Genomic DNA, 25,062 nt, shown 5'->3' with positions numbered 1-25,062 from the left:
AATACTAAGATATATATATATATATATATGTGTGTGTGTGTGTGTGAGTGTGTGTGTGTGTGTATGTGTGTGTATAAATTATAAGATAATGTATATTTCCCCTCTATCTTTTTTATTTTGCAGTTATGGACATGCTACCCAAATTTTTCTTCATAAGAAGGATGCAACAAAATTGGCAGTTCATTCTGTTGATCCTAACACCTTTGATTCTGTTACCTGTGATCATTATTGGACGAACTGCCGTAAGTACAGATGATACTAGTCGTTTTTTTTTCGTTTTTTCCCTTTTTTTTTTTTTTTTTTTTTTTTTTTTTTTGCTCTGCAATTTCAAGGATATTTCTGTCATGAATCGTTGAAAGTCATCTTTATCTAATTCTTAATGGTCTTTCTGGAAGCATTTTTTTTATAGCAATTAGAATTTTGTCGTAACTCAGCGTAAGCAATCATCTTAATGCTACAGGAACACTTTCTCGATATTCGGACTTTTGACAAATTACATTCTTTCAAGATTCCAGCTTCTGTTTTTCTTCCAGATTTTTTTTTTTTTTTCAGTTAGCAAAGTTCTATGCATTTGAGTAATTGTCGAATGTTAACTGTCTTCATATTGAAGATTGCTCAAGGAGTAAGAGTCAGTGCTGGGGCAAGTCCAGCTTAATCTACAACAACAGGAGCTTCCAGTTTTCTGACCCTTACGCAGGTTCTTCCAGTTTTCTGACCTTATTACAAGAACGTCCAGATTTTCCACCCTTTCATGTGACCATTTTGCAACTTCCAATTCTCTGACACTTTTCTAGGAACTTCCAGTTTTCTGACCCTCTCTTAATACTTTCCAAGTTTCCGATACTTTTGCGGGAACTTCAGTTTTCTGACCCTCTCGTAAGACTTTCCAGGTTTCCGACACTTTTGCGGGAACTTCAGTTTTCTGACCCTCTCGTAAGACCTTCCAGGTTTCCGACACTTTTCCAGGAACTTCCAGTTTTCTGACCCTCTCGTAAGACCTTACAGGTTTCCGACCCTTTTGCAGGAACTTCCATTTATCTGACCCTTTAACCCTTCATAGGAGCTTCCAGTTTTCTGACCCTTTCACAGGTCTCTTTGCAGGAACTTCCAGTTTTTTTTTACCCTCTTGCAGGAGCTTCTAGTTTTCTTACCCTTTTGCAGGAACTGCCAGTCTTCTGACCGCTTTTTCAAGAACCTCCAGTTTTCTGACCCTTTCCCAAGAACTTCCAGTTTTTAATTTTTTTTTTTCGTTTTTTTTCAAGAACCTCCCGTTTTCTGACCCTTTTGTAAGATCGTCCAGTTTTCTGACCCTTTTGCAATATCTTCCCATTGTCTGACTCTTTTGCAAGATCTTCCGGTTCTCTGACCCTTTCGCAAGATCTTCCAGTTTTTGGACCCTTTTGCAAGATTTTCTGATTGCAAGATCTTCCAGTTTTCTGATCCCTTTTGCAAGATCTTCCAGTTTTCTGACTCCTTCCGCAGGAATTCCGATGCGCGTACGTGATCCTCATCATGGCGACCTACTGGATCTCCGAAGTCTTGCCCTTGTCAGTGACGGCTGTGATCCCGGTCGTCGCCTTCCCTCTCCTGGGGGTCCTTGGAACGAAGATTGTGTGCGCTGTGTACATGAAGGACACCACCGTCCTGTTCCTTGGGGGACTCATGATGGCTGTGGCCGTAGAACACTGTAATCTGCACAAGAGGATTGCGCTCTTCGTTATGGTGCGAGTGGGTGAGTGAATCTGTAATTATAATCTCATTCAAAACCTCTTTGTTTCAGTGGGTCTGTTGAAGTGGGTTTAGTCTTTTTAGAAAGCTCTTTGTTTAGGTGGTTTTGGAAACTGGATTGAGTCTTGTTAGAAAGCTCTCTGTCTCAGTGGTTTTGAAAGCTGGATTCTCTGGTTCAGTAGGTCTGTTGAAGTGGGTTTAGTTTTGTTAGAAAGCTGTCTGTTTCATTGGTTTTGGAAACTGGAATTAGTCTTATTAAAAAAGCTTTTTGTTTTTGTAGGTCTGTTGAAGTGGATTTAGTCTTGTTAGAAAGCTCTTTGTTTCAGTGGTTTTAGGAATTGTATACAGTCTCTTTAAAACGCTCTCTGTTTCAGTGGCCTTAGGAAGTGGAATTAGTTTGTATTTTTTAATCTCTCTGTTTCAGTGGGTCTGTTGAAGTGAGTTTAGTCTTGTTAGAAAGCTCTATGTTGCAGTGGTTTTGGAAACTGGATTTAGTCTTGTTAGAAAGCTCTTTGTTTAGGTGGTTTTGGAAACTGGATTTAGTCTTGTTAGAAAGCTCTCTCTCTCAGTGGTTTTGGAAACTGGATTCAGTCTTGTTAGAAAGCTCTTTGTTTCAGTGGTTCTAGGAAGTGGATACAGTCCCTTTCAAACGCTCTTTGTTTCAGTGGCTTTAGGAAGTGGAATTAATTTGTATTTTTTAATCTCTCTGTTTCAGTGTGTCGGCTGATGTGGGTTTAGTCTTCTTAGAAAGCTCTTTGTTTCAGTGGTTTTAGGAAGTGGAACTGGTCCCTTTAGAAAGCTCTTTGTTTCAGTAGTTTTATGAAGTGGAACTGGTCCCTTTGAAAGCTTTTTGATTTTTGAGAATTGGAACTGGTCCCTTTAGAAAGCTCTTTGTTTCAGTGGTTTTAGGAAGTGGAACCGGTCCCTTTAGAAAGCTCTTTGTTTAAGTGGTTTTGGAAAGTGGATTTAGTCTTGTTAATAAGCTCCCTGTTTCAGTGGGCCTGTTGCACGTGGGTCTAGTAGCGTCCAGAAGAGCTCTTTGTTTCAGTGATTCTATATTGCCCGTGGATTTATTAGCCTCGTTCATAAGCGCTTTGTCTCAGTGGTTTTTGTCCCGGTGCAGTGGGCGAGCGAATCTATCCCCTGAAAACCTCTCTGTGGGATTTGATCCCATGAAACACTCGCTGCTTCAGTGGTGTGGGTAAGTGGATACAATCTCGATATAATCTCCGAAAAGGCTGGTTCTTTGAGCCTCTGTGCATGCTGGCAAATGGACTTCATCGCGTGTTTGGGCTATTTGCTCTGGTGGCTTCGGGTCGATGCGCGCGCACAGGAACGACAAATCACAAATATAATAAAAAGAAGTGAGCGGTAAGATGACGAAATGAACGGTTTAGGGAAGAAATAATGGACAATGTCTTCATTCCAGCCATAGGACAGAGGGTCATATCGAATACAAGGATGGATTATTTAATAAGTCTGATGAAATCGTTGACAAAAGTGGGCGGAGGGGAATTCAATTTGTTTTGGGTTTAAACTAATGTAAATGCTTTCAAGGAGAGAAAGAAATTTAACTGGAGGTAGGAAAATTCAGTGAGATATTCATGGACGTGTCATCAAAAAAATATACCGCGTTAAGAAACAATCTTAAATTCACGTTTTGTGTCGACTATTTTTGAAAGCTACTCACGTCTCATCTCATAGAGCACCAGATTAAGACTATATTATATCACTTTTAAGCTTGACGTGAACGTGTTCATGCTTTAAAAAGGATCTATAAGTTGAATTTGCAGGCGTGCTTCCCCAAGACGTCAATGTTATCTTTAATGTTAATCAAACCTTCGGTGAGACCATAATTATACGTGGTCGCGTGTAAAGCAAATGTTTTAGCAAACGTTCTACATTTTGTACATTTTTTCTTCATTATATTTTTCGTAGAAATAATCTGCTTTACCGAGATTTGCACTATAAAAATTAGTGTATTTTGTTCGTATTAATACAAAGATGACTTTTTTTTTATATACGTATATATATTTTGAGTACTTCTGAATTTTCGAAAAACTTCCCTGAAATATCTGTAAATCAAATTTTCCACTTATTTTTTTAAGTTCATTCTACTCAACTTTTTCCGTAGGAAACCTACTCAATAAAACAGCACTACTATAGAAAAAATAAAGTTTCCAATATGAAAATCATTTTGGATCGGCTGACTGCATTAACGTATGACAGTTATTGCTCGATTCTCTCTCGCATTGAAAAAAAAAAATCAATTTCTCTTTTTCGTTCGTCCAGGTCAGAGTCCCAAGCGCCTGCTGGCCGGCCTGATGCTCATCACCACCTTCCTCTCCATGTGGATTTCCAACACAGCCACAGCTGCTATGATGGTGCCAATCGTGGACGCCATTGTCAATGAAATTGAAGAGGTCAGTCGTTTGTCACCCCCCCCCCTTTTTTTATCTCTTTTGAAAAAGCTTGGGGACTATACTAAGAGCGTCTCCAGGAAAGCAGGTTCTCCCGAAGAGAAGTTAGGAGCGTCTTCGAAAAAGCAAATTGCACTGGAGGTTTTGCCCTGCCGCATCAACGCTAAGCCATTTGCCCTGCCACATTAACGCCAAGCCTTATAGGGGGTAGTGCCGTCAGTGCACCCCATGTAGTGCACTGTAGGCATTACTTGAGGTTCTTTGAAGCGTGCCTTCGGCCCCTAACTGCAATCCCTTTCGTTCCTTCTCCTGTACCTCCTTTCATATTCTCTCTCTTTCGTATTACTTTCCACCCTCTCCTTATACTTGATTCATAGTGCAACTGCTTTGAGGTTTTCCTCCTGTTACACCTTTGTAACCTTATACTATCAACTTCCGTTTAAGCGCTGAATGACCTCATAGGTCCCAGTGCTTGGCTTTTGGCCTAAATTCTATATTCAATCATCAACGCTACGCTAAGGACGTTATTTTTTCTCATTTCTGTGCATCCCTTCCAGACAAAAGCGGCACAGACGAGTCGCAAGGAAGCGCAGGAACCTGGAGACGAGGAACCGCTCGAAAGAACTCGTTTCGTGAAACCAGGAGAGAGGCAGATTAGACTGATGGAACAGGAGGAAGGATTCCTGGAATACGAAGAACCTGCTGAGTAAGATGTTTTTATCCTGACCGAGGCTCAGAGACAAAGCATTTCTACCCTAATACAGTACAGCTTGTATTTCAATATTTCACTCACGTTTTTTTTTTTTTTTTCATTTATTGATTTGTTAATTTGCCCGTTTTGCTAATAACTGCTCTCCTCTATCTGTCTTTCCCATTACTTTCTGTTACGTCCTTCGAATGAATAGCGTATCTTTTGGAAACTTGAATTTCAAATCAATGGCCCTCTTCGGTGGGCTTGTTCCATTTGAATAGGGTTCATCTTCTAATCAATAATAATAATAATTAAAATACTACTGTTATTATATCTATTATTATTATTACTATTATTATTATTATTATTATTATTATTATTATTATTATTATTATTATTATTATTATTATTATTATTATTATTATTATCACGTCAAGTCATTTTCAGATTCGATTTCTGTAGAAAAAAAACTGGACTTTGAAAATAAGATTTAATTCATCCACACAGAAAAAACAGAACATTTTTTGTTGTTGTTTGAAGAAACTTGCCAACACTGATCAATTCTGATGTATTATCCAATGGGATCCCTGATGAACAAGGTCTGCAATCGACTTAGGAAAGTTTAACAATATATATTAAAAAACGTTGTATTCCTCGCTCCCCTACATTTTCCATTTTCCAGGTGTTACGAAGCATCGAGGAGATCAAGTGACTCAAGAAAGACTCTGCCTGGGGACCAAGAATCCTCTCATGCCATAAAGAAAATGCTTTTCCTGGGAGTGGCCTTTGCGTGCAACATAGGAGGCACTGGAACTCCGCTAGGTTGTGGCCCCAGCATAGTGGTGTTTAGTATACTTCAGAGGTACGCCATTCGTATGTAATATATATACATATATATATATATATATATATATGTGTGTGTGTGTGTGTGTGTGTGTGTGTGTTTGTGTGTGTGTGTGTGTGTAGTGCAACCCCCAGGTGCACCAATTTAGCCAAAGGACTTAAGTGACATTAGTATATATCAGCTCTACCTCCAGTTCACCCCTTGAGCAATTTGTGTGTGTGTGTGTATACTGCTTACGAGTTCACTGCCCATTTGCTGAGATCAAGAGAAAAGGGTATACACGAGTATTAGCGTATCAACCTCATCCCTAAAGATGTGATGAGAAGAGGAGTATGGTGAAGAATATGTATATATATATATATATATATATATATATATATATATAATATACTTTCACTCATACATACATATCTCTTTGTGTGCGTGTGTGTGTGTATGTATTAGTTTCACAACAACCACACACTTCATTCCACAGCACTTTTGGAGAGGAAACTGGACTCAACTTCGCGTCATGGATGATGTACAATATTCCAGGAATGCTTGTGTGCACAGCTCTGGGATGGTTCTGGCTTCAGATTTTTTGCAGAACTTCTGGGTAAGTCCGTTGCCATTATATCTGTAAAAAACAAACAAAAAATTGACTTTAGACTCAAGCCTTATTTTACCCATAGTGAGTTTAACAGCTGAAATAAAACAGAAATGAAAGAAAATTGGTCTCACACTCGTACCAAGAAATGAAAAACTATCTTACATTAGCTTAATATATATGGCCGACTAATACACGTACCATCTCTGTAATGTCAACACACAAGTCTAAAACTGGAATTCTATTTCCTAATGCATCATTTTCAGCTGATACCAAACTGAATAAGTCCTTTGAATCCAGTTGATTATAAGGACATTAACTTAAACCTGAGAATTCATGCATAAGACTGCAATTGTCCCGTCAATCCCAAATTCGTCAACAGTGCACAAAATTCCGGGAATGGAAAACAAAGTGTTGTAGGTTTTATCGAATTCCATTTAAAAACTACAAACGACTAAATCTTGGAATATTTTCCATCGCTTCGTGTATTGTTATCGTCTAAAGGTGAGTTTACACTAGGCTTCACCCCACGCTGCATGCGTGAGACTCATCACCAACTCCTCCCAAATTCTTGTTAGCCCCGCCTACTGGACTGCTCATCAAGAGTTATGCCACTCCACTAAGTCACCCTAATGAGCAGTCCAGTATGCAGGGCTAACAAGAATTTGGGAGGAGTTGGTGATGAGTCTTACGCATCACCAACTCCTCCCAAATTCTTGTTAGCCCCACCTACTAAACTGCTTACCAAGAGTCACCCCACTGTCACCCTAATGAGCAGTCCAGTAGGCGGGGCTAACAAGAATTTGGGAGGAGTTGGTGATGAGTCTTATGCATGCAGCGTGGGGTGAAGCCTAGTGTAAACTCACCTTAAGATGTGTATTTGGGAAAGATGGTACCTCCCTACTGGCAGAAGAAGAAGAAAACGTAGGACATTGGTCCAACTATGATTATCAGAAGCTTGTATCTGTCTGTGTTCATCGCATTTTTGTTTACTACGTGAAAGAAAACGTACATGACGCAGAGTATTGAGGTAACCAAGGTCGTATTGGCGGAGGTTTGCGATCTATGGGTGATCTCTCTTGTCTTACGCAGCGCTTTTTGGTGGACAGTACATGTCCTTAATAATGGATTCTTGGTACATGGAGAAAAAGGAAGAACCCACCTAGAATCATAAAGTTACTGTAACCCTTCATCTTTTTAAGAGGCCTATCTGTTTTTAGTACGACTATATGCGCTTTTAGTAAGTCTGTCTGCTTGTAACGAACTCATCTGTATTTAATAACCCTCCTAGTTTCTAATAAAACTATCTGTTTCTAATAAACGTATCCGTTAACAGTAACTACCGGGCGTACTGACATTTCCATTGTGCGACATCGGAAATGCCTCAGGTGGGTGTCAGACGAGAAAATTGATTTATTTCCCTCCACTCCCTCTGTGCTCAACTTTAAGGCCATCTTTAACGGATCTCTCTCTCTCTCTCTCTCCCCGTTCGCCCAAAGTCAGTTTATCAGAATGCGATTTTGTACTAGCAGTAGTTGTTTTTGTGTTGTATAGTTTAGATATTCCTTTGAAACGGCTCCTTCGCCAGATAGCACCAACGGCACACCTCTTCTTCCAGGTCTTAAAGTCAGGTGTGTCAGAATGCGATATATAGTACTATAGCAGATTCACATCAACCGTGCTCCTGATTGGCTGTTGGTAAGCCAGTCACAGGGCTGGAAACTCTCAGTCTCTCGAGAGAGTTCACATGGATAGGGTCTATGTTCCATTGCTCCTGAGGAATACCTCTTTCAAAAGCATCCCTCAGGAGAAGTGGAACATACATCCTACCTATGTGAACTCTAGAGAGACACTGAGAGTTTCCAGCCCTGTGATTGGCTTATCAAAAGCCAATCAGGAGTGTCATAAGGGACCGGCCTAGACATCAAATGCACGGTTGATGTGAATCTACTATAGTAGTAGGTAACAGCAGTAGTAGTAGATATTTGTCTTCGTAACGGCTCCTTCACCAGATAGCACCAACGGCATTCCTCTCTTCTTCCAAGTCTTTGCAAAAAGAAGACGCGTGAGGATGATGCTGACGAGCTCAACGAAAGCCAACAACAGTCGATCAGAGAATTCCTCCTGAGTCAGTATCGAGCCCTGGGGCCCATTAGCCAGCACGAGGCGATAGTCTCCGCCTCCTTCGTCATCCTGGTGTTCCTGTGGGTGTTCCGAAGTCCCGGGTTCGTCAGCGGATGGGCTCATCTCTTCGGCAGGAGCCATGACAGTAAGCTGTGAGTTGTCTTTTGTCAATTCTGTTCCAATCTAGTCATAGACAATCGTAGATTATATAGATTTATAATCATATTTTTACCAAATATTTTATTACTGGTCTGTCTTTGAGTGGGAAAACAAACTGTTGATGCGTGTGACTTTCCTTAGATCGATCAGGACATTCGAAGTAATGTCTCACAAGTGAAACAGATGAATAAGCTATTAAAAAGATTGAACTATTTTTTACAAATTCACGAGATTGTAGATCATATTCGTAAAAGATGCTGCATTTGCTTAATTAAATGAATAAACTACTGGCGAGCATTTACCGTTGAGCAAAACTAAAGGAAATCCCTCTCTTTATAGTTTTGGAAGAGGATTTTTATCATGTGTCACAAATAGGGATTGGTAAGCCCAAAATTTCAAGTCAGTGACTTGCACAACAAAAACTAGTCCTGACTCACACTGATACCAGTTGAATAAACCAAAGAAAAATGTGTGAATGACCTTCCAAAGATCACGAATTGTTGCGCCAGAGAGCATTTTACAAACTTTTACCCATTTTTTATAGTAAAGCAATGAAAGAGGCCGATCAGTTACATACTAAAGTTGGGCGGGGGGGGCTTCAACGTGGACATGGCTGGTTGATTCTAATTATATTTAAACTCTATGGTAATTGCACTCCAGTGTTGAGATTTTACAAGTGAATGGAAGTTGTAAGACTTTCTTTACTTACATCCTTGGAGAGTCCTAGCAAAACATGGTCGTATTTTGGTTTGTTTATTTCAGTCCTGTTTTCCCAGTGAGACTAAGATCTATCTACATGTAGACTATTTTTGAATTTCAAAGATGTTAGTGTTTTTTCAAGTTTTCCAAATAGTTATTCATTGCAGATATATTCACAATGCCAGCCCAGCAATATTAATGGTATTACTACTTTTCTGCATTCCAAAATCTTTCAAAAATGGTAAGAGAAGTATAAAGTTTTTTTTTCTTTTGGCAAAAATTGATTTTTTAAATCTCCCATAACAGTAATACTGTCATAGGAATGAATTTACTAATTGACGATATCATTATCATATATTTCGCTACCGATGTCCGCTATACATTCATCAAGATGATTTTCTCTTGGGAAAACAAAAATAAAAACAGCTCTGAAAACTGACGACAAGTCGTCACGACAGCAGACGGTCGAGACCTGCCTCTCCTGGGAAGTGGTTAATAAGAAGACTCCCTGGGGCATCGTTCTCCTTCTGGGCGGAGGTCTGGCCATGGCCGAGGGCGCCCAAGTTTCGGGCTTGTCTAGATGGCTGGGGGATGGGCTTCAGTATTTCAAATTCATGCCCAAAGGAGCCATAGCCTTTCTCTTGAGTGTGATCATGGCGATGATGACGGAGGTGGCTTCCAACACAGCCACGGCGTCCTTCTTTCTTCCTGTCATCAAAGATTTGGTTGGTACTAACGGTCTTTTAAGGTTCGGTAAACCTCCTGATTGAGTTTTCTATTAATTTTTCGGTTTTGATGAATTAGCGTAAATAGTATTATTTGCACAGTTTATATTTAAACGTTGAAAATGTCTCCTAATCACTAGGCCTATTATGCTTTTATTTATTTGTCTATTGCATCTGATGTAAATGATAATATAGCCATCGCTGTATTTTTAAACGTTTATTAAGCTCTTAAATATCACTAGGCCTATCGAGAGTAAGAGTTTCTGTTAATATATCGATTTCTATAAACTGATGTAAGTATCACTGTGACCACAGTTATATGTTTAAACATGCATAAACTACTTGGATATCATTAGGCCTATTGAGAGCATGATTTTTTTTCTGTTAATCTGTCGATTTTGATAACCTGGTATAAATATTATTATGGCCACAGTTGTATGTTTAAACGTTTTTATAAGACTCTTGAACATCATTAAGCCTATTGAGAGCAAGATGTTTCTGTTAATATGACGATTTTGATAAAATGACGTAAGCAGTACTGTGGCCACAGGAGTTTATTAAAACACCTATTATCATCAGTCTAACCTTCGAAAATGCGACGTCACTAACTTCCCATTTTCTCTTCCACCCTTTCCAGGCCTAACTTCACATTTTCTCTTACAGGCCTAACTTCCCACTTTCTCTTCCACCTTTCCAGGCCTAACTTGCCATTTTCTCTTCCACCTTTCCAGGCCTAACTTGCCATTTTCTCTTCCACCTTTCCAGGCCTAACTTGCCATTTTCTCTTCCACCCTTTCCAGGTCTGACTTCCCATTTTCTCTTCCACCCTTTCCAGGCCTAACTTCCCATTTTCTCTTCCACCATTTCCAGGCCTAACTTCCCATTTTCTCTTCCACCATTTCCAGGCCTATTTTCCCATTTTCTCTTCCACCCTTTGCAGGCGCTGGCCATTGGTGTCAACCCAATATACTTGATGCTCCCAGCGGCTGTCTGCTGTGCCTACGCCTTCATGTTACCTGTGGCCACCCCGGGAAACGCCATTATTCTGAAGAGGTCCGGACTCGAGACGCGGGAGATGGTGAGTGTCGGCTTGCCCCGCGGCATCAGTGACCTTAACCTTAGTGTTTGTGACGCCAAATGATGTACTACAGTTACTTAGTCATTGGGAATTGTGTGGTTTATATATAAATGTGTTGTCAGCTTTGTGCTAATTATAACCTCAAATTAGGCCAAAAAAAATAACCTACATCTGAAGGAAAATAATAGTATTGTTGGTAAACCTGTATTTGAAATTACAGAGCTCAACATTTTCAATTTGCCATTTTTGACCACAGAGTTAAAGTTCAGGACCAAAGGAAATTTCAACTGGGTGCCCAAGCATCTGACTAAGCTTTCCGACCTCCCAACCCTAGGTCCCTCCCCCCTCCCCCCCATTGTGACACCACTGCTATATCCCCAGACATATCTATCATATACGTCTCCCATTCATATAGTATATCTGTCCCACTCATTCTATCCTCCTGCAATTCACTTCCTTTATAAATAGGTAACACCACATTTTGACCACCTTTTCTTCCTCCCCCCCAACCCACCCCCCCCCCCACCCCGCCTCCACCCTCCCTTAGGTTACCCCATGGATCCGAGGCCTCTCCTGTAGAAGTGACTGAGTCATAAAATCCTTCAATCAGTTACTTTGTTTACACCTCATTGTCCTCCTCTTCTTCTTCTTTGCAGATCCGAGCGGGATTCGTGATGAACCTCCTGTGCGTCACAACAACCTCATTCATGATCAACACCCTAGGGAGGGCCTTCTTTGATTTTGAGACATTCCCTGACTGGGCCAAAAACGTTACTTCTGAGGCACCTTGAGCTCACCTCGACTCCCATATCTTAAAAATAAATAAATCAATATAATGAAAAGAAGAAAAGGGGGTTCTTTCAGATTCCCTTTCTCGACTCTTCAGAAAATAAACCTAATGTTTCCGTCAGTCATAAGACACAAAAAAAAAAAAAAAAAATTAATAATAGATAGCAAATTTCACTTCATTTACACGTTCCGCAATGTCCAAGACGGCCTTTTCCCGTATATTTCTCGCCTGGAATGTTTCTTCCAGTAAACCTGTAGGATGACGTTAATTTTGTAATGGGTTTGGAAGAGATAAAACATAAAATCAATGCAAAACTGTACAAAGCTTTTTCGTACCTATAGGGTAATGATGACGGTCTTCTTCATCCAGTGATGCAGTTCTGGGATCTGTGGTTATTCAGACTTTGAAAATAATGTTTTGTTATATGTTAATGCGCCATAATCATGTTTTAACACAGAGCGTGGGCTGCATGAGTGCTAACAAAACAATGAAACTGTGAAGGCTGGAATCACATATTTTTTATCTTTTAACTATAGCTACATGCAATAAAATTATCATCATTTCAAGATCTCCTACAGCTACAGACAAATAATTGCTTCCATAACAACCTCCATCTACAGCTACAGGAGGGAATTATCTCTGGAAGAAAAAAGTCTAACACAGTGGCTCCAGCTACAGGTAGAGAATTGCCCCCAGTGAAAGGTTCAGCAATAGCTACAGGCAAAGAATTGCCCCAGTAAAAGTTCTGGCATCAGCTACAAGTAGAGAATTCCCCCAGTGAAGGGTCCAGCAATGTAAGGAACTTACTATTCCTTGGGTTATTACTTTATAACCTAACTAAACATACCTCATTCGTCGATTTTTGTACTGGCAGAAAATACCACAATTATTCATTCCATTTCCTTTGTAGATAAAGCTGAAGAAATTGAAAAAATTAATCTGTTTGATCTTGCGCACCAGTAGCCTATCACTTAGCTGAGTAACCTACACAATGCGTTTGTTGCATAAGCTGTCCCATCTTTATATTATATTTAACCTTCAATAAAAAAAATTATAACAATTCCCATGTGTGTGCTTATAGTGTTTCTGGAAGCATATAGTTAGTGATCAAAGTAAGTTACAACCAAACTCCCACAAACTGAGATTATTATTATTATTTACTTATAAGTAAACACGTTATACACAGAAGAAAACTGAAAGAAGTTTTGTTTGGTTCATTATTATTATTATTATTATTATTATTATTATTATTATTATTATTATTATTACTATCCGCAGTCTGCTGTCGTCCATTACATGTTCAAAATGTCAATTATATTGACTAAGTTCTGGGTAACAGGCCGATCCACCACAAATATTATCAGCATAGTATTTATCTTTCAGTCTTTTAGTTAAAAATGATACGTGCTTGTATCATTTACGAAAGCAGATTTCTTTCTGATGATTCCAGCACCGTTTCCCTTAGTGTAGTGAAAGACCGAAAGAGTTCGATTAAGATCAAAATGACACTAGACTTGGAGAGAGAGAGTTTCCCATAGTTCTCTCTCTCCTCTCTCTCTCTCTCTCTCTCTCTCTCTCTAAATTATGCAGCAAATAAAAAAGCTGTGAACAATAGAAACAGCTTTGTAAACAGTGAATATTTTCCGTCATCTGAACAAACGTTGATCAGGACTTTTAGAGAGAGAGAGAGAAATGGGGGAGGTTGGAGAAAGGAGAAAGTTCCCATAAGTAAAATCATGCTGCAAATACACGAAAACGGGTTAAAATCCCAAAGCTTCCGGAAGAGCGTTCATCAGGGTCCATGACACTGTACTCAGACACTTTTAGACTATTTTAAAGGAGGCGCATCCATTTATTAGAGAAGACTTCCCGAGATTTAAAGGGGGCCAGTCAGACTGTCATCATCAGGCTCAGTCACCAGACAGACAGTCCCAAGTTCCCAACGGTGAAAATAACACCAGCGGGGTGTGGGAGAGAGAGAGAGAGTGGTGGCTCCATCTGCCGTGAAAATAACAGTCATGATAAATAAGGCGGAGTGTATCTGTATGTCATGAAGTGGGACACCGCACATTTCCACCAATTATGGGTTCCCGGCTAAGGTAATTCACATTGGAACACAGTCGTTGGACTCCTTTCGCGTTGATTTAGGGTCCGATTCCGTCTGGAATGCGTCAGTGCGACGGGAATTACTCGGGAACTGACAGAAGGAGGTCGCCTGTTGACGAAGGCGAGAGAGAGAGACCTCCCTCTTCCCTTCCATTTGACAGGCCAGGCTCGACTTTTTTTTTTTCCTTGAGTGTATCATATATTTTCTGCATATTATTTTGATTTAACTGAGTACTACGAAGTCATTTAGGCGTAATTAGTAAGTCAATCTTTATTTACATGGGTAGGTAGGCGTAGGCTATTCTGGCGAGTGCTACCTACTAGGCTAGGTGGCCAGGGACAGGTTAGCCTTCCCAAGGTCTTGGCTAAAGCTTACGAGAAGAAATTGGGTATTCATTTAGACATTAGACAGAGTGAGTGTATACATTATTGTGTAATTTAGTATTAGGCTTTGGCATTTGTGTGTTTTCGTCATAGCTATGGTACAGGCCTACCTACCGTACCTAGTTACCAGGCTACCTCCCCCCTTCCATGATGGGGGACGAGAGTTTTGGTAATCATACTAGGTAGCCCTATAATGAATGAATATCATGATATACCTAGATTTGAATAATGCCATTGTACATATAACAATTGGTAAAAGTGCCCCAACTCGTTTAGCTATTAGCTACTAGGCTACCACTTTACATGCGAAGTGGACGCTATGTACCAACCCTGGGGCCGGGACCAGGGATGAGTGTAAAAACCTAAACAAAAGAAGGCAAATACCATAAAAGCAGTCTATTTTGTTCAGCGACTGACAGCAACCAGGCTATGGAAGGAGCCTTAAGTTTCACCTAATGATGATTGTAGCATTAGCCTATTTTCCATGTAGAATGTGAAAATAAATTTATTTTTATACCCTACTAATTACCATATGTTGAAGTAATTCATATTTCTAAATTTCTTCTTTGTACCACATCTTAGGCTACCTTTAAAAGTGAAGATAAAGTTGCACGATAAGCCCATTTTTATGGGCCATGGCCTGCTTGAAAGGATCTCAAATTCATATTAAGATGCATTCAAACTTAACTTTCCCTGAACTTAACCTATTCTAGGGTGCTATTCCCTGACCTGGCTAGGCAACCTTTCCCAGAACCCCCAATATGTGACATCTTGCACAGCACAATGCCAGGCGGGCAGCTATTCTGCAATATTGGTTATCCTCTGTAAATGTGAACAGGGTGTACAGAGTCTTTGCTCATTCAAATTCCTCACCAGTTACTATATGATCAAATGTTTATGCATAGTCTATTTTGAGACTCATGCCACTTTCTTTGCTAGCTATTATAGATAATGTCCGAACAACTCCCTTGTATATCTAGATTGTTGAGGTCAGAAATAAGTTAAAAGTAGATTTGAGGGTAGGACCTAGCATCGTGTGTTGGGTTATTTTAGGCAAGATTAAGGTTGCATGCACCCATCTAATTTCCATTGCAATGATTTTTTTTTTTTTTATCTTTTTTTTGATCTTGGTATTGTTACTGATTATGTACATATGAACTATATTGTATCCCTTTTTGTGATATCTCCATTCTTGCTGATGCAGGTTACTTGTTTTTGGTGGCCCCACAGCCAAACACCTAAGTTTGCCACTTTGGTCCTCTTAAAATTGTCAGCTGTAAGGGTAGCAGAAACAGAAATGATTGATTTGCAAGAACAGTAATGGTCAAAAATACAAAATAAAAGACATGGGGTGGGAAAAAATTTATGGCTCTTTTGTTTGGTGAGAAGTGAGTTTTTCATGTACTACTGTGCATTTCAGGGCCGTGTCTAATAGGTTTTTTTAATAAAATCTTTCCAACGCATTGGATATGGATCATATTGTGGAAATAACTTTTTGAAGCCACGGTCTAATGTTGACAAGGCACTTATCGGAGTAAATTGCAGAAATTTCAAGGGAAACTTAGCTAAATTTAGTGAGCACCCAGAGGAAGGCTAGGGAAACGTCATTACTGGAGGCCTTCCCAATCATTTATACTGTAGTAAAACGTACTTTACTAGACATCCCGCCCATATACTTTAGGAATGAAGACTCAGATGTTGGTAGTAGTATTATATGGGATTCTTGTTTTGTTTCACACACACAAACACCTACCCTACTCTCTCTTTCATCTTTCTGATGAATCGTGTGCTTTAAGTAAAGTACAATAAAGGAATGGGCATAAAATGAGAATATTACTTCTGTAATATAGTTCCTTGGTACAATTCACATTTCCTTTAACTTGAAATATGCACCAAGTCTTACACACACTCTGAAAACCATTGTTACCTTGGAGTTTCTGTTGATTCATATTGTCTCAAAAGCTCCGGTTCACGTGTACCTGCTTAGTCCTGCTAAATGAACGTAACATAACGCAAATGTTCTAACCTTAACTTCTTTAATGCATGATCAGTTCCATAATAAATCCAAAGTATTTAGTATATCACACAACTCTCCTTTATTATTCTGTGCTTGAAACTGACACTAATGTTGTAGGGTTGTTGAGTGGTTATCTTGAGCCTATGTATTCCAGGTTTTATCTATATTTATTTTTTTTATGAATTTGAAGTTACTGCAAAAACACACAAAACGAAAGCAGTCTAACCGCCGCCACGAGGACAATTTGCTAGGCTTGCCATAGGTGAAACAGCAGTCACGTATAACCTGTCATCATCGACTCTGCGATGATTATTAGTATGCAAGGTTACCAGGTATTTTGGGCCAAAATATCTTTCCAAACACTTATAAACTATCGTTTTTTCATTTCAGTATGATTGTGTATCACCAGTTCCAAAAGTTTTGCATAACAGATCAAGAAAATGTAAATAGAAACTGGGTTATAATTGCTATGTACAGTGGTCCCCCCGTATTCGCGGGGGATGTGTACCAGACCCCCCAGCGAATAGTTAGAATCCGCGAATGTTTGGAACCCCTATAAAAACGCTAAAAACAGCCTATTTTGTTAGTTAAAACTTAAGAAAAACCACTAAAAATTTTCATACTTGGTTTTTTTAATAGTTTTATCACAAAAAGTGCATTTTATGATGAAATTGATAACAAAAACCAGGAATTTGTGGATATTTCTCATAGAAAAATGCTGCAAATGCGCGAATTTTCCGCGAATAATGCAGGGAAACGTTCCCGAGAGAAATCCGCGAATGTGTGAGTCCACGAATCCGGAGAACGCGAATATGGGGGGTCCACTGTATTCATATAGTCAACGTAAAATTGTACAGTGAAAATTGTATTGCAATATGTATGTTTACCAAATTCCTTTGTTATAATGTTGTCATATTTATGCAGTATTCCAAATTCTTATTCATTACTGGTGGTATCACCAATGGAAACCGTAATATTATCATAATTCCTAACAATTCTCAGGAAGAGGGTCAAATATTTGTTTCCACAATCATTGTCACACTACTTAGAACACTGCTGTTAAGCCTGATGTCATACTTACGTCACAAGTAGCCTCCCTTTGGGTGCTTACTAAATTTAGTTAAGTTTCCCTTGAAATTTCTGTGATTAACTCCAATAAGTGCCTTAATTATCAACATTTGACATCAGTGCATATTTTTGCCAATTAGGCCGTGGCTTCAAATATTTATTTCCAAACTATGATCCATATGCAATGCTTTGGTAAGATTTTATTGATGAAAACCAATTAGACACGGCCCTGAAATGCACAGTAGTTGCCATTATTTTTTTTAATATGTACGTATATGGACTTAACAGCTAATTTATATTCTTTATTATTTCATTTTCAACATGAGTAAAGGTTTAAGGTTGGCAGTCTCATACTCATAAATATTTGGTAATTTTCACATCGTGTAGTGAGGGGAGAATTCTGTCGCTTTATTTTCTTGATTTGATTATACAAGAGTAAATTATACAGACAAGATATTGTGACAGGTTTTTTTTATGCAAGATACATACTGTGTTTTTATTTTGTCTCTCAGAGAGAACCCAAGGCGCCTGTTTGAGTGCTGGTGCGAAGTGGTTGGGCCAAAAGGTACAGACCGACCACCATGGATCATCCAAAAGTTTCCAGACAGTTACAGCAAAGAGGAGAGGGAAAAAGAGATTCTCAAGAGTGTCCCACAGTTTGCATTTCCCTGTTCCTTTGACAGGTAAGTTGTTTTGGGGTAGAATGTGGTCATGGGGCCAGTCGTCAGGTTAGCCTCCTTGTAATTATTATATGTTTAATTGGTTGATGTATTTTTGTCATTATATACTTTAATTGCCCCATAATATTCTTGAACTTTAGGTTGTACCAAATTTATGTATTTTACCTTTCAGCAGATTTTATGCAAATCATTGTGTATAATATTAAGTTTTGCCCTTCTCTTTGCAGCACAAATGTCCAGCATTTTTCATTTGTTTTGACAAGTCTTGACTCCAAATGGACGTATGGATTTTGCAGACATGCTCCTGGTTCAGAAACAGCACTAGTTATACTCTCACATTTGCCATGGCACGAAACATTTTACAAGTAAGTGTCGAACACATCATGTTCAAGCATTGAAACAGTTTTGAAACAAACCACACTATAGATCACTGGAGCCATTCCTGCTGCTCGCTGGGTACCACCTAAGGAGGCTAGTGGGACTTAGTAAACCAAGTAGCCTTATAGTTGCCACCTAGTGAACACCTGATGGGCTCTAGACAGTCCAAAGCACAGAGCATTGAACTGGAAACAGTCCATTATCATACAAAGAGGAGGTATATCCTGGAGTTCTGATTGGTTGGTAACAGAAGACATGCATCTTACAAGTACTTTACATACAGAAATCATTTAGTTTTTGCTCTAACTCTAAAGAAGAGACTAAATTTGTAAAAAGAATGGGTAAAATGGTGTATTAAAATGCTCTACCTGTAGGTTGTGATAAGGATGCATTTTTAGTCAGCTTAAAAAGTCAAATGCGTCAGTTTTAGACTTTTTCAGCAAAAGACAAGAACTGCAGTCAACTGGTGTTTGCGACACTCATTTGGGCAACTTTGTTCTAGAGTGGTCGATTACAAATTTTGTCTTTTTCGTGAAGGAACTATGGGAGTACAGTGAATAATTGAAGAAGTGGTCTTTTATTTTAGTGTAACTTAAAAGTTATTGAAATGTTACTGAGCCAATTGAATAGATCTTAAATAAATAGAATGTTAATGTTAATTTGAAGGTAGCACAGTACATGAAAGATAAATTGGTTAAGTTGTAGCACCCTATGATGACACCTGAATCCAGTGTGAAACAATGGAGGTATAAAAAATCTCTTTGAAATGTTTGGAACATGAATGAGTGGAGTGATGAAGAGTGGATTAAACATCGTTTTAAGCCAAATAAGGTCAGAGGATTTGAGCCCTGCTCACTGGAACATTGGTAGCTTGAACTGAAATCCAATCTTTGAGGTTGGCAGTCATAGTGTAATAAAATGAACAGTTGGATTGGTGCAATTTTGTTTTTGTCATGATGACATAACTTCTTTAATTAAAGATAAAGCTCAATAATATTTTTAAAAGTTTTGGCAAAGTTTTTCTACTTTTGTATTTGAAAATACAGTGGTTCTTATACATTTTCAGTGAAGAAAAAGTTTGTCAATGCAGCCGAAAAAGAGTAACTGAAAGGAAGTAGAAATAGAAGCATGAAATAAAGTTAGATGCTTTTAAAATTGATATTTTATTAATTATAATAATTTACAGGCTTCTCAACCATTTAGCTGATATGATAGGCAATGAAAGAACTCAGGATATGACATCATGCCTTCAGAGTATTTACTGCACAAAGGTTCCACTGCCTGGATCTGAAATTGCCGTGCCCTATGGAGATAATAAGGTAGTGTGTATCCCCCAGTTAATTGTACAGTTTCGTTTTTGTAAACTTTAAATTTCTAGATTTAGTGGATTTAGACTTTTTATGATAGACCTGGATATATTGTATGCAATTTGTGAGTGATAAATTAACTTAATGAGTATGAAACATTTTCATACACGGTTAGTGATAGTGTTTGCCAATTGTGCAAACTTAGTTTAGTATTACCGATTTATTTATGATATATGTATTATACAAGGTAGTAATGAAGTTTTCTAGGGGAGTACTAGATTACATATTTTCATACAATCAACTTACCTGTCAGATATATACATAGCTAAGACTCCGTCGTCCCCGACAGAAATTCAAATTTCGCGCCACTCGCTACAGGTAGGTCAGGTGATCTACCGGCCTGACCCTGAGTGGCAGGACTAGGAAACCATCCCCGTTTTCTATCATATTTTCTCTGTCGCCGGTGGTATCAACATTGTTGTTATTACCTCCTGACTTAGATTCATTTTTCATCCTTTGATCATCGTTTTTCGGCTTTTTGGTGACGTATTTGGATCGTGTTTTGGCATTCGCTACAGTGGACTGTTTTTGGAATAACTCTTTTGGATTTTTTCTCAGTATGTCTGATTCTAATGTGAGTGTGAGAATGTGTGTGAATGTAGGCTGCAGGGTGAGGATACCGAAAGCTTTGGTTGATCCTCACACTGTATGCCGTAAATGTAGGGGGTTTCAGTGTTCTGCTATTAATACTTGTAAGGAATGCGAGGGATGAATTGAAGCAGAAGAGTGGAAGACTTTGACTTCTTATTTGAAGAAGTTAGAGAGGGATAGAATTAGACGATTGAAAGGTGTGAGTTCAAGGCCTATTGAGCCTTTCACTGATAAATTCTAATCCTACTGATGTAGATTCTCCTATGTATCTCATTCTCAGAGTGCTTTGGTTCGATTCGGCATCGGAAATCGCCAATCTGAAAGCTACAATTAGAGACATGAAGTCCAAGATGGCTGACTTCAAAGGTAAGGCTAGTGAAAGTGAGCATTACAGTGAAGTGAGTTCTCCCAGTGTTGTGGAGGGGGCGTTTGATCGTCCCTGCGACGCTCCCAGGCCTAGACCTCTTCCAAGCTCACAAGCCCAGAGGAGAAGGGAAAGTCGAAAGCCTTAAGGAGGTTGTGGGGAATCCCAACGGTCAGACGTCCCTTCAGCTAGCTCTGCTTCGTGGCAGGCGGCTCAAGGGCGCTATAGAAAAAGCGTCCTTCGCGAGTGTGTTTCTCGTCCTCTCCCTCTCCCTCACCTAAACGAGGGTGGAAGGAATCGAACTTGTCGAGACCGCTGAAGCGTCATATGAAGCCTGACATAGATTCTAGTCCAGAGCGTTTCTCAGATGACGCTCCGTCTTCTAGCAAGAAAGCGAAGGGGGCGTCAGCGTCACCTGAAGTGTACGCGGAAGTACCCTTTCCTTCTTCTCCCCCGAGTGATGACGAAAGACGTCATGCACTGGACGTGGGAGAAGCGTCAAGAAAGATCATTATGGCAGTTCAAGAGCAACTGTCATCTCTAGTGGGAGTTTTAGCGCCACGTCGGAAAGACGTAACGCTTCCAATTAAGAAGTCTCGTCCTCTCTCACCTGTTCAACGAGAAGCGTCATACAGACGGGAAACGGCTAAACGTCTTACAGAAGCGTCTAGTTCGAGAGCGAGAACAGGTGCTTACGAGAGTTTCGTAACGCCAGAGAGACGTAAGACGTTTTATCTTTTAGAACGCGAAGCGTCATTGGAAACGGAGCAGGGAGACATGACGCTCCGTCCAATATTATGATGCCAAGTAGGACGCCTTTGGAGAGCGGAGCGTCTTCCAAGGGCGGGGGGCGAAGCGTCATCGAGACGGTCAGCAAAACGACGTCATCCATGACGCTTGGCAGAACGGGGAAGCGTCATGTAAGCGTGAAGCGTCTTCTAAAATTCTAGAGAAGCCGAAAGCTTATGACGCCTTCCCAAGACTATTAGAGCTTGGGAAAAGAGGAAGGATTATCATTCCCTTAGCCCCTCTCCTATTAGGAGTTTATCTCCTCAAGAAGAAGAACGTTCGGAAAGGAGAGCGGAGACGCATGTAGATCCCGAGTTAGAGGAAAACTCGGATGACGAATATAGTGGAAGAGAAGGTCTGTCTAACTATAAGGTGTTGACTACCCTACTTCTTGAGGAGTACGGAGACGAGTTGACGCCTGCCGCTCCTCCTTCTCCGCGCTCGCTCTTTTCCAGTGCTAAGACGAAGAAGCCTTCGTCTTTTCTAAAAAATGAAACCCACCATATCGATGAAGAGAGCAATTACATTCCTTAGACTCATGGATGAAGTCTAAGAAAGACTTAGTGAGGACGTCTTCTGCATGCCTCCAGCAAGATTAGCTGGGAAAAGAGGCATTTGGTATCAGACGGGAGAGAATATGGGTATTGCTCTCCCTTCTACAACCGAAACAGATTTTTTCCGACTTTGGTTGACGCTTCACGGCGTCAAGTCTCAATTCTGCACGGATTACGTGGGGAATTTCGGAACTGGATCATCTCCTCAAGGGACTCTTTCGTGTATTGGAAGTTTTTAACTTCTTAGATTGGTCCCTTGGGGTGATGTCCAAGAAAGCCCATGATTCGGAAGGAATCGAACCTGAAGCCCTGTTATGCATATTGTCTTGTATTGACAAGGCGGTACAGGATGGATCTTTTGAAATCTCCTCTTTGTTTGGGCAGGTCTTTTTAAAGAAAAGGACTGTATATGGCGCCTTCTTAACAAAGGCAGTCTCACATGCTCAGAGAGCAGACTTCTATATGCGCCTCTATCTGACTTTTTTGTTCCCTTCTCAGTTAGTAAAGGACATTGCGCATTCTTTAACTGAGAAGGCAACTCAGGATCTGCTGACGCAGTCAGCAAGAAAGAAGAAACCTGTTGCTGCATCGGACAAGAAAGGACCCAAAAGTACAATACGTGCAGCCCTTTCGAGGTGGTCCGACCTCCAGACCTTCCACAAGGAGGAAGGCTCCAGAGAAGAGAGGTAGATCTGCTTTTCGTCCCTTTAAGAAGGGAAAATGAAGATTCTCTCCTCCAAGCACCAGTAGGTGCCAGGCTCCTGGGATTTGTGGAAGCCTGGACACTGATAAATGCAGACGCGGTAATCTTTGGCGATCTTAAGGAGGGGATATCGTATCCCTTTCCTGAACACTCCTCCCCTAACGTCAATACCAAGGGAACTATCAGCCAAATACAAGGATCCTGTGCTGAGGGATACTCTTCGATCGATGGTGGAACAAATGTGGTACAAGAGAGCGATAGAATTGGTACGGGATCAACACTCCCCTGGGGTTTTACAATCGCCTTTTTGCTGGTGGCGAAAGCCTCGGGAGGCTGGAGACCAGTACTGGACGTCAGCTCTCTGAACAAATTTGTTCAGAAGGAGAAGTTCTCCATGGAGACTTCTGCTTCAGTCATGGCGTCATTACGACAGGGAGATTGGATGGTGTCTTTAGATCTCCAGGACGCCTACTTTCACGTCCCGATCCACCCTTCCATCGAAGAAGTTACCTCCGTTTCATGACCCGGGGGAAGGATCTTTTCTGTTCAGAGCCTTGTGTTTCGGCCTGTCCACAGCTCCTCAGGTCTTCACAAGCCTGATGAGAATGTGGCGAGGTTTCTTCACCTCAAAGGAGTGAATGTCTCTATGTATCTGGACGACTGGCTCATCAGGGCCAGATCGAAGAGACAGTGCTTGGAGGACCTAAAGTTAACTCTGGATTTAATCAAAGCGTTGGGATTGCTTGTGAACCTCGAGAAGTCTCAGCTGACCCCCAGACAAGACCTAGTCTATCTGGGGATTCGGATGGATTCTCGGGGTTTTCGAGTTTTTCCTTCGCAAGAGAGAATCGCAAAAGGTTTGCGGATAGTCTCTCTCTTCTTAGAGAAGCAACAAACGTCGGCGAGGGAATGGTTGAGCCTTCTGGGGACGCTTTCCTCGCTAGAACAATTCTTCCCTCTAGGAAGACTTCATATACGTCCGCTTCAATTCTTCCTCAAGAGGTCTTGGAGCTGGAAAACCGGACAACTGTCGGACGTTTTTCCCATTCCAGTGGAGATAAAGTCACACCTACAGTGGTGGTTGCTCCCTCTGGAAGAGAACAAAGGGATCTCTCTAAGAACACAGAACCCAGACCTAGTGTTTGTTTCTCGACGCGTCGGAGAGAGGTTGGGGAGCGACATTAGGCTCAGAGGAAGTGTCAGGCACCTGGGAACCAGCACAGGTGTCTTGGCACATAAAACTGCAAAAGAGGCTCTTCGCCGTACATCTGGCCTTGAAGAGCCTAGAACCTCTGGTGTCAAACAAGGTAGTGCAAGTAAACGTGGACAACACCACCGCACTTGCCTACATTCGGAAACAAGGGAGGGACACACTCCTCGTTCCTTTACGAGCTCACGAGAGACCTATTACTTTGGACGTCTCACAGGAACATCTCCCTGCTGACAAGGTTCGTACAGGGAGTAAGGAATGTGAGGGCGGACAGGCTCAGCAGGAGGAACCAGGTCCTTCATACAGAATGGACACTACAAACGAGGAAGTGTGTCTCGATCTCTGGTCTCTGTGGGGAACTCCTCATGTGGATTCTCTTCGCAACATTCATTTCAAAAAAGGCTCCCAGTTTTTTGCTCGGTCGTGGAAGATCCAAGAGCTCTTATGGTAGACGCCTTCCTGCTAAATTGGTCTCGAGTAGACGTATATGCTTTTCCCCCATTCAAAATCCTGGGGTTAGAATGAATGTGAAAGTTTGTGGCGTCAAAAGAGACGAGGATGACGTTAATAGCCCCCTTTTGGCCGGCCCAGGAATGGTTCACGGAGGTGGTAGAGTGGATCGTAGATTTTCCAAGATCCCTACCAAGAAGGATGGATCTTCTCAGACAACCACACTTCAAGAGGTACCATCAAAACCTCCCCGCTCTCAGCTCTGACTGCCTTTCGACTATCGAAAGACTTGTCAGAGCGAGAGGCTTTTCTCTCGCGAAGTGGCAAGCGCGATCGCGAGAGCACGCAGAACCTCCACTACGAAAGTATACCAATCAAAGTGGGAGGTATTTAGAAGGTGGTGTAGATCCAAGAAGTTGTCCTCCTCCACTACCTCTATAGCGGAAATTGCTGATTTCCTGCTATTCCTGAGAGAAAAAATCTCATCTAGCCGTATCCACAATAAAGGGATACAGAAGTATGCTCTCGGCTGTATTCAGGAACAGAGGTTTAGATCT

General features: G+C 40.7%; 2 protein-coding genes across 12 annotated transcripts in view; both read left to right on the top strand.

Moving 5' to 3' along the window:
• Positions 1-11,887, top strand: part of LOC135200911 (Na(+)/dicarboxylate cotransporter 3-like) — a 16,144-nt gene extending 4,257 nt beyond the window's left edge. For 2 of the 3 annotated variants that reach the window (XM_064229675.1, XM_064229674.1), the window contains exons 2-12: positions 124-242; positions 1,483-1,732; positions 4,021-4,151; positions 4,706-4,854; positions 5,522-5,701; positions 6,159-6,278; positions 8,315-8,545; positions 9,419-9,492; positions 9,678-9,976; positions 10,917-11,054; positions 11,711-11,887. In XM_064229675.1, coding sequence (XP_064085745.1) covers positions 126-242; positions 1,483-1,732; positions 4,021-4,151; positions 4,706-4,854; positions 5,522-5,701; positions 6,159-6,278; positions 8,315-8,545; positions 9,419-9,492; positions 9,678-9,976; positions 10,917-11,054; positions 11,711-11,845 — 1,824 coding nt within the window. In that variant the 5' untranslated portion in view covers positions 124-125 and the 3' untranslated portion in view covers positions 11,846-11,887. The remainder of the gene's footprint in view (positions 1-123; positions 243-1,482; positions 1,733-4,020; positions 4,152-4,705; positions 4,855-5,521; positions 5,702-6,158; positions 6,279-8,314; positions 8,546-9,418; positions 9,493-9,677; positions 9,977-10,916; positions 11,055-11,710) is intronic. The other variant, XM_064229676.1, reaches the window with a different exon arrangement.
• A 1,903-nt stretch (positions 11,888-13,790) lies between these two features.
• Positions 13,791-25,062, top strand: part of LOC135200910 (DENN domain-containing protein 1B-like) — a 79,815-nt gene continuing 68,543 nt past the window's right edge. For all 9 annotated transcript variants that reach the window (XM_064229668.1, XM_064229670.1, XM_064229665.1 and 6 more), the window contains exons 1-4: positions 13,791-13,943; positions 17,932-18,102; positions 18,327-18,464; positions 19,664-19,796. In XM_064229668.1, coding sequence (XP_064085738.1) covers positions 13,927-13,943; positions 17,932-18,102; positions 18,327-18,464; positions 19,664-19,796 — 459 coding nt within the window. In that variant the 5' untranslated portion in view covers positions 13,791-13,926. The remainder of the gene's footprint in view (positions 13,944-17,931; positions 18,103-18,326; positions 18,465-19,663; positions 19,797-25,062) is intronic.

Source organism: Macrobrachium nipponense, chromosome 27 (genome assembly GCF_015104395.2).
Source record: "Macrobrachium nipponense isolate FS-2020 chromosome 27, ASM1510439v2, whole genome shotgun sequence".
NCBI classification, from domain to species: domain Eukaryota; kingdom Metazoa; phylum Arthropoda; class Malacostraca; order Decapoda; family Palaemonidae; genus Macrobrachium; species Macrobrachium nipponense.
Note: the sequence above shows the minus strand (reverse complement) of the source record. Positions and strands in the feature narration are given on the sequence as shown.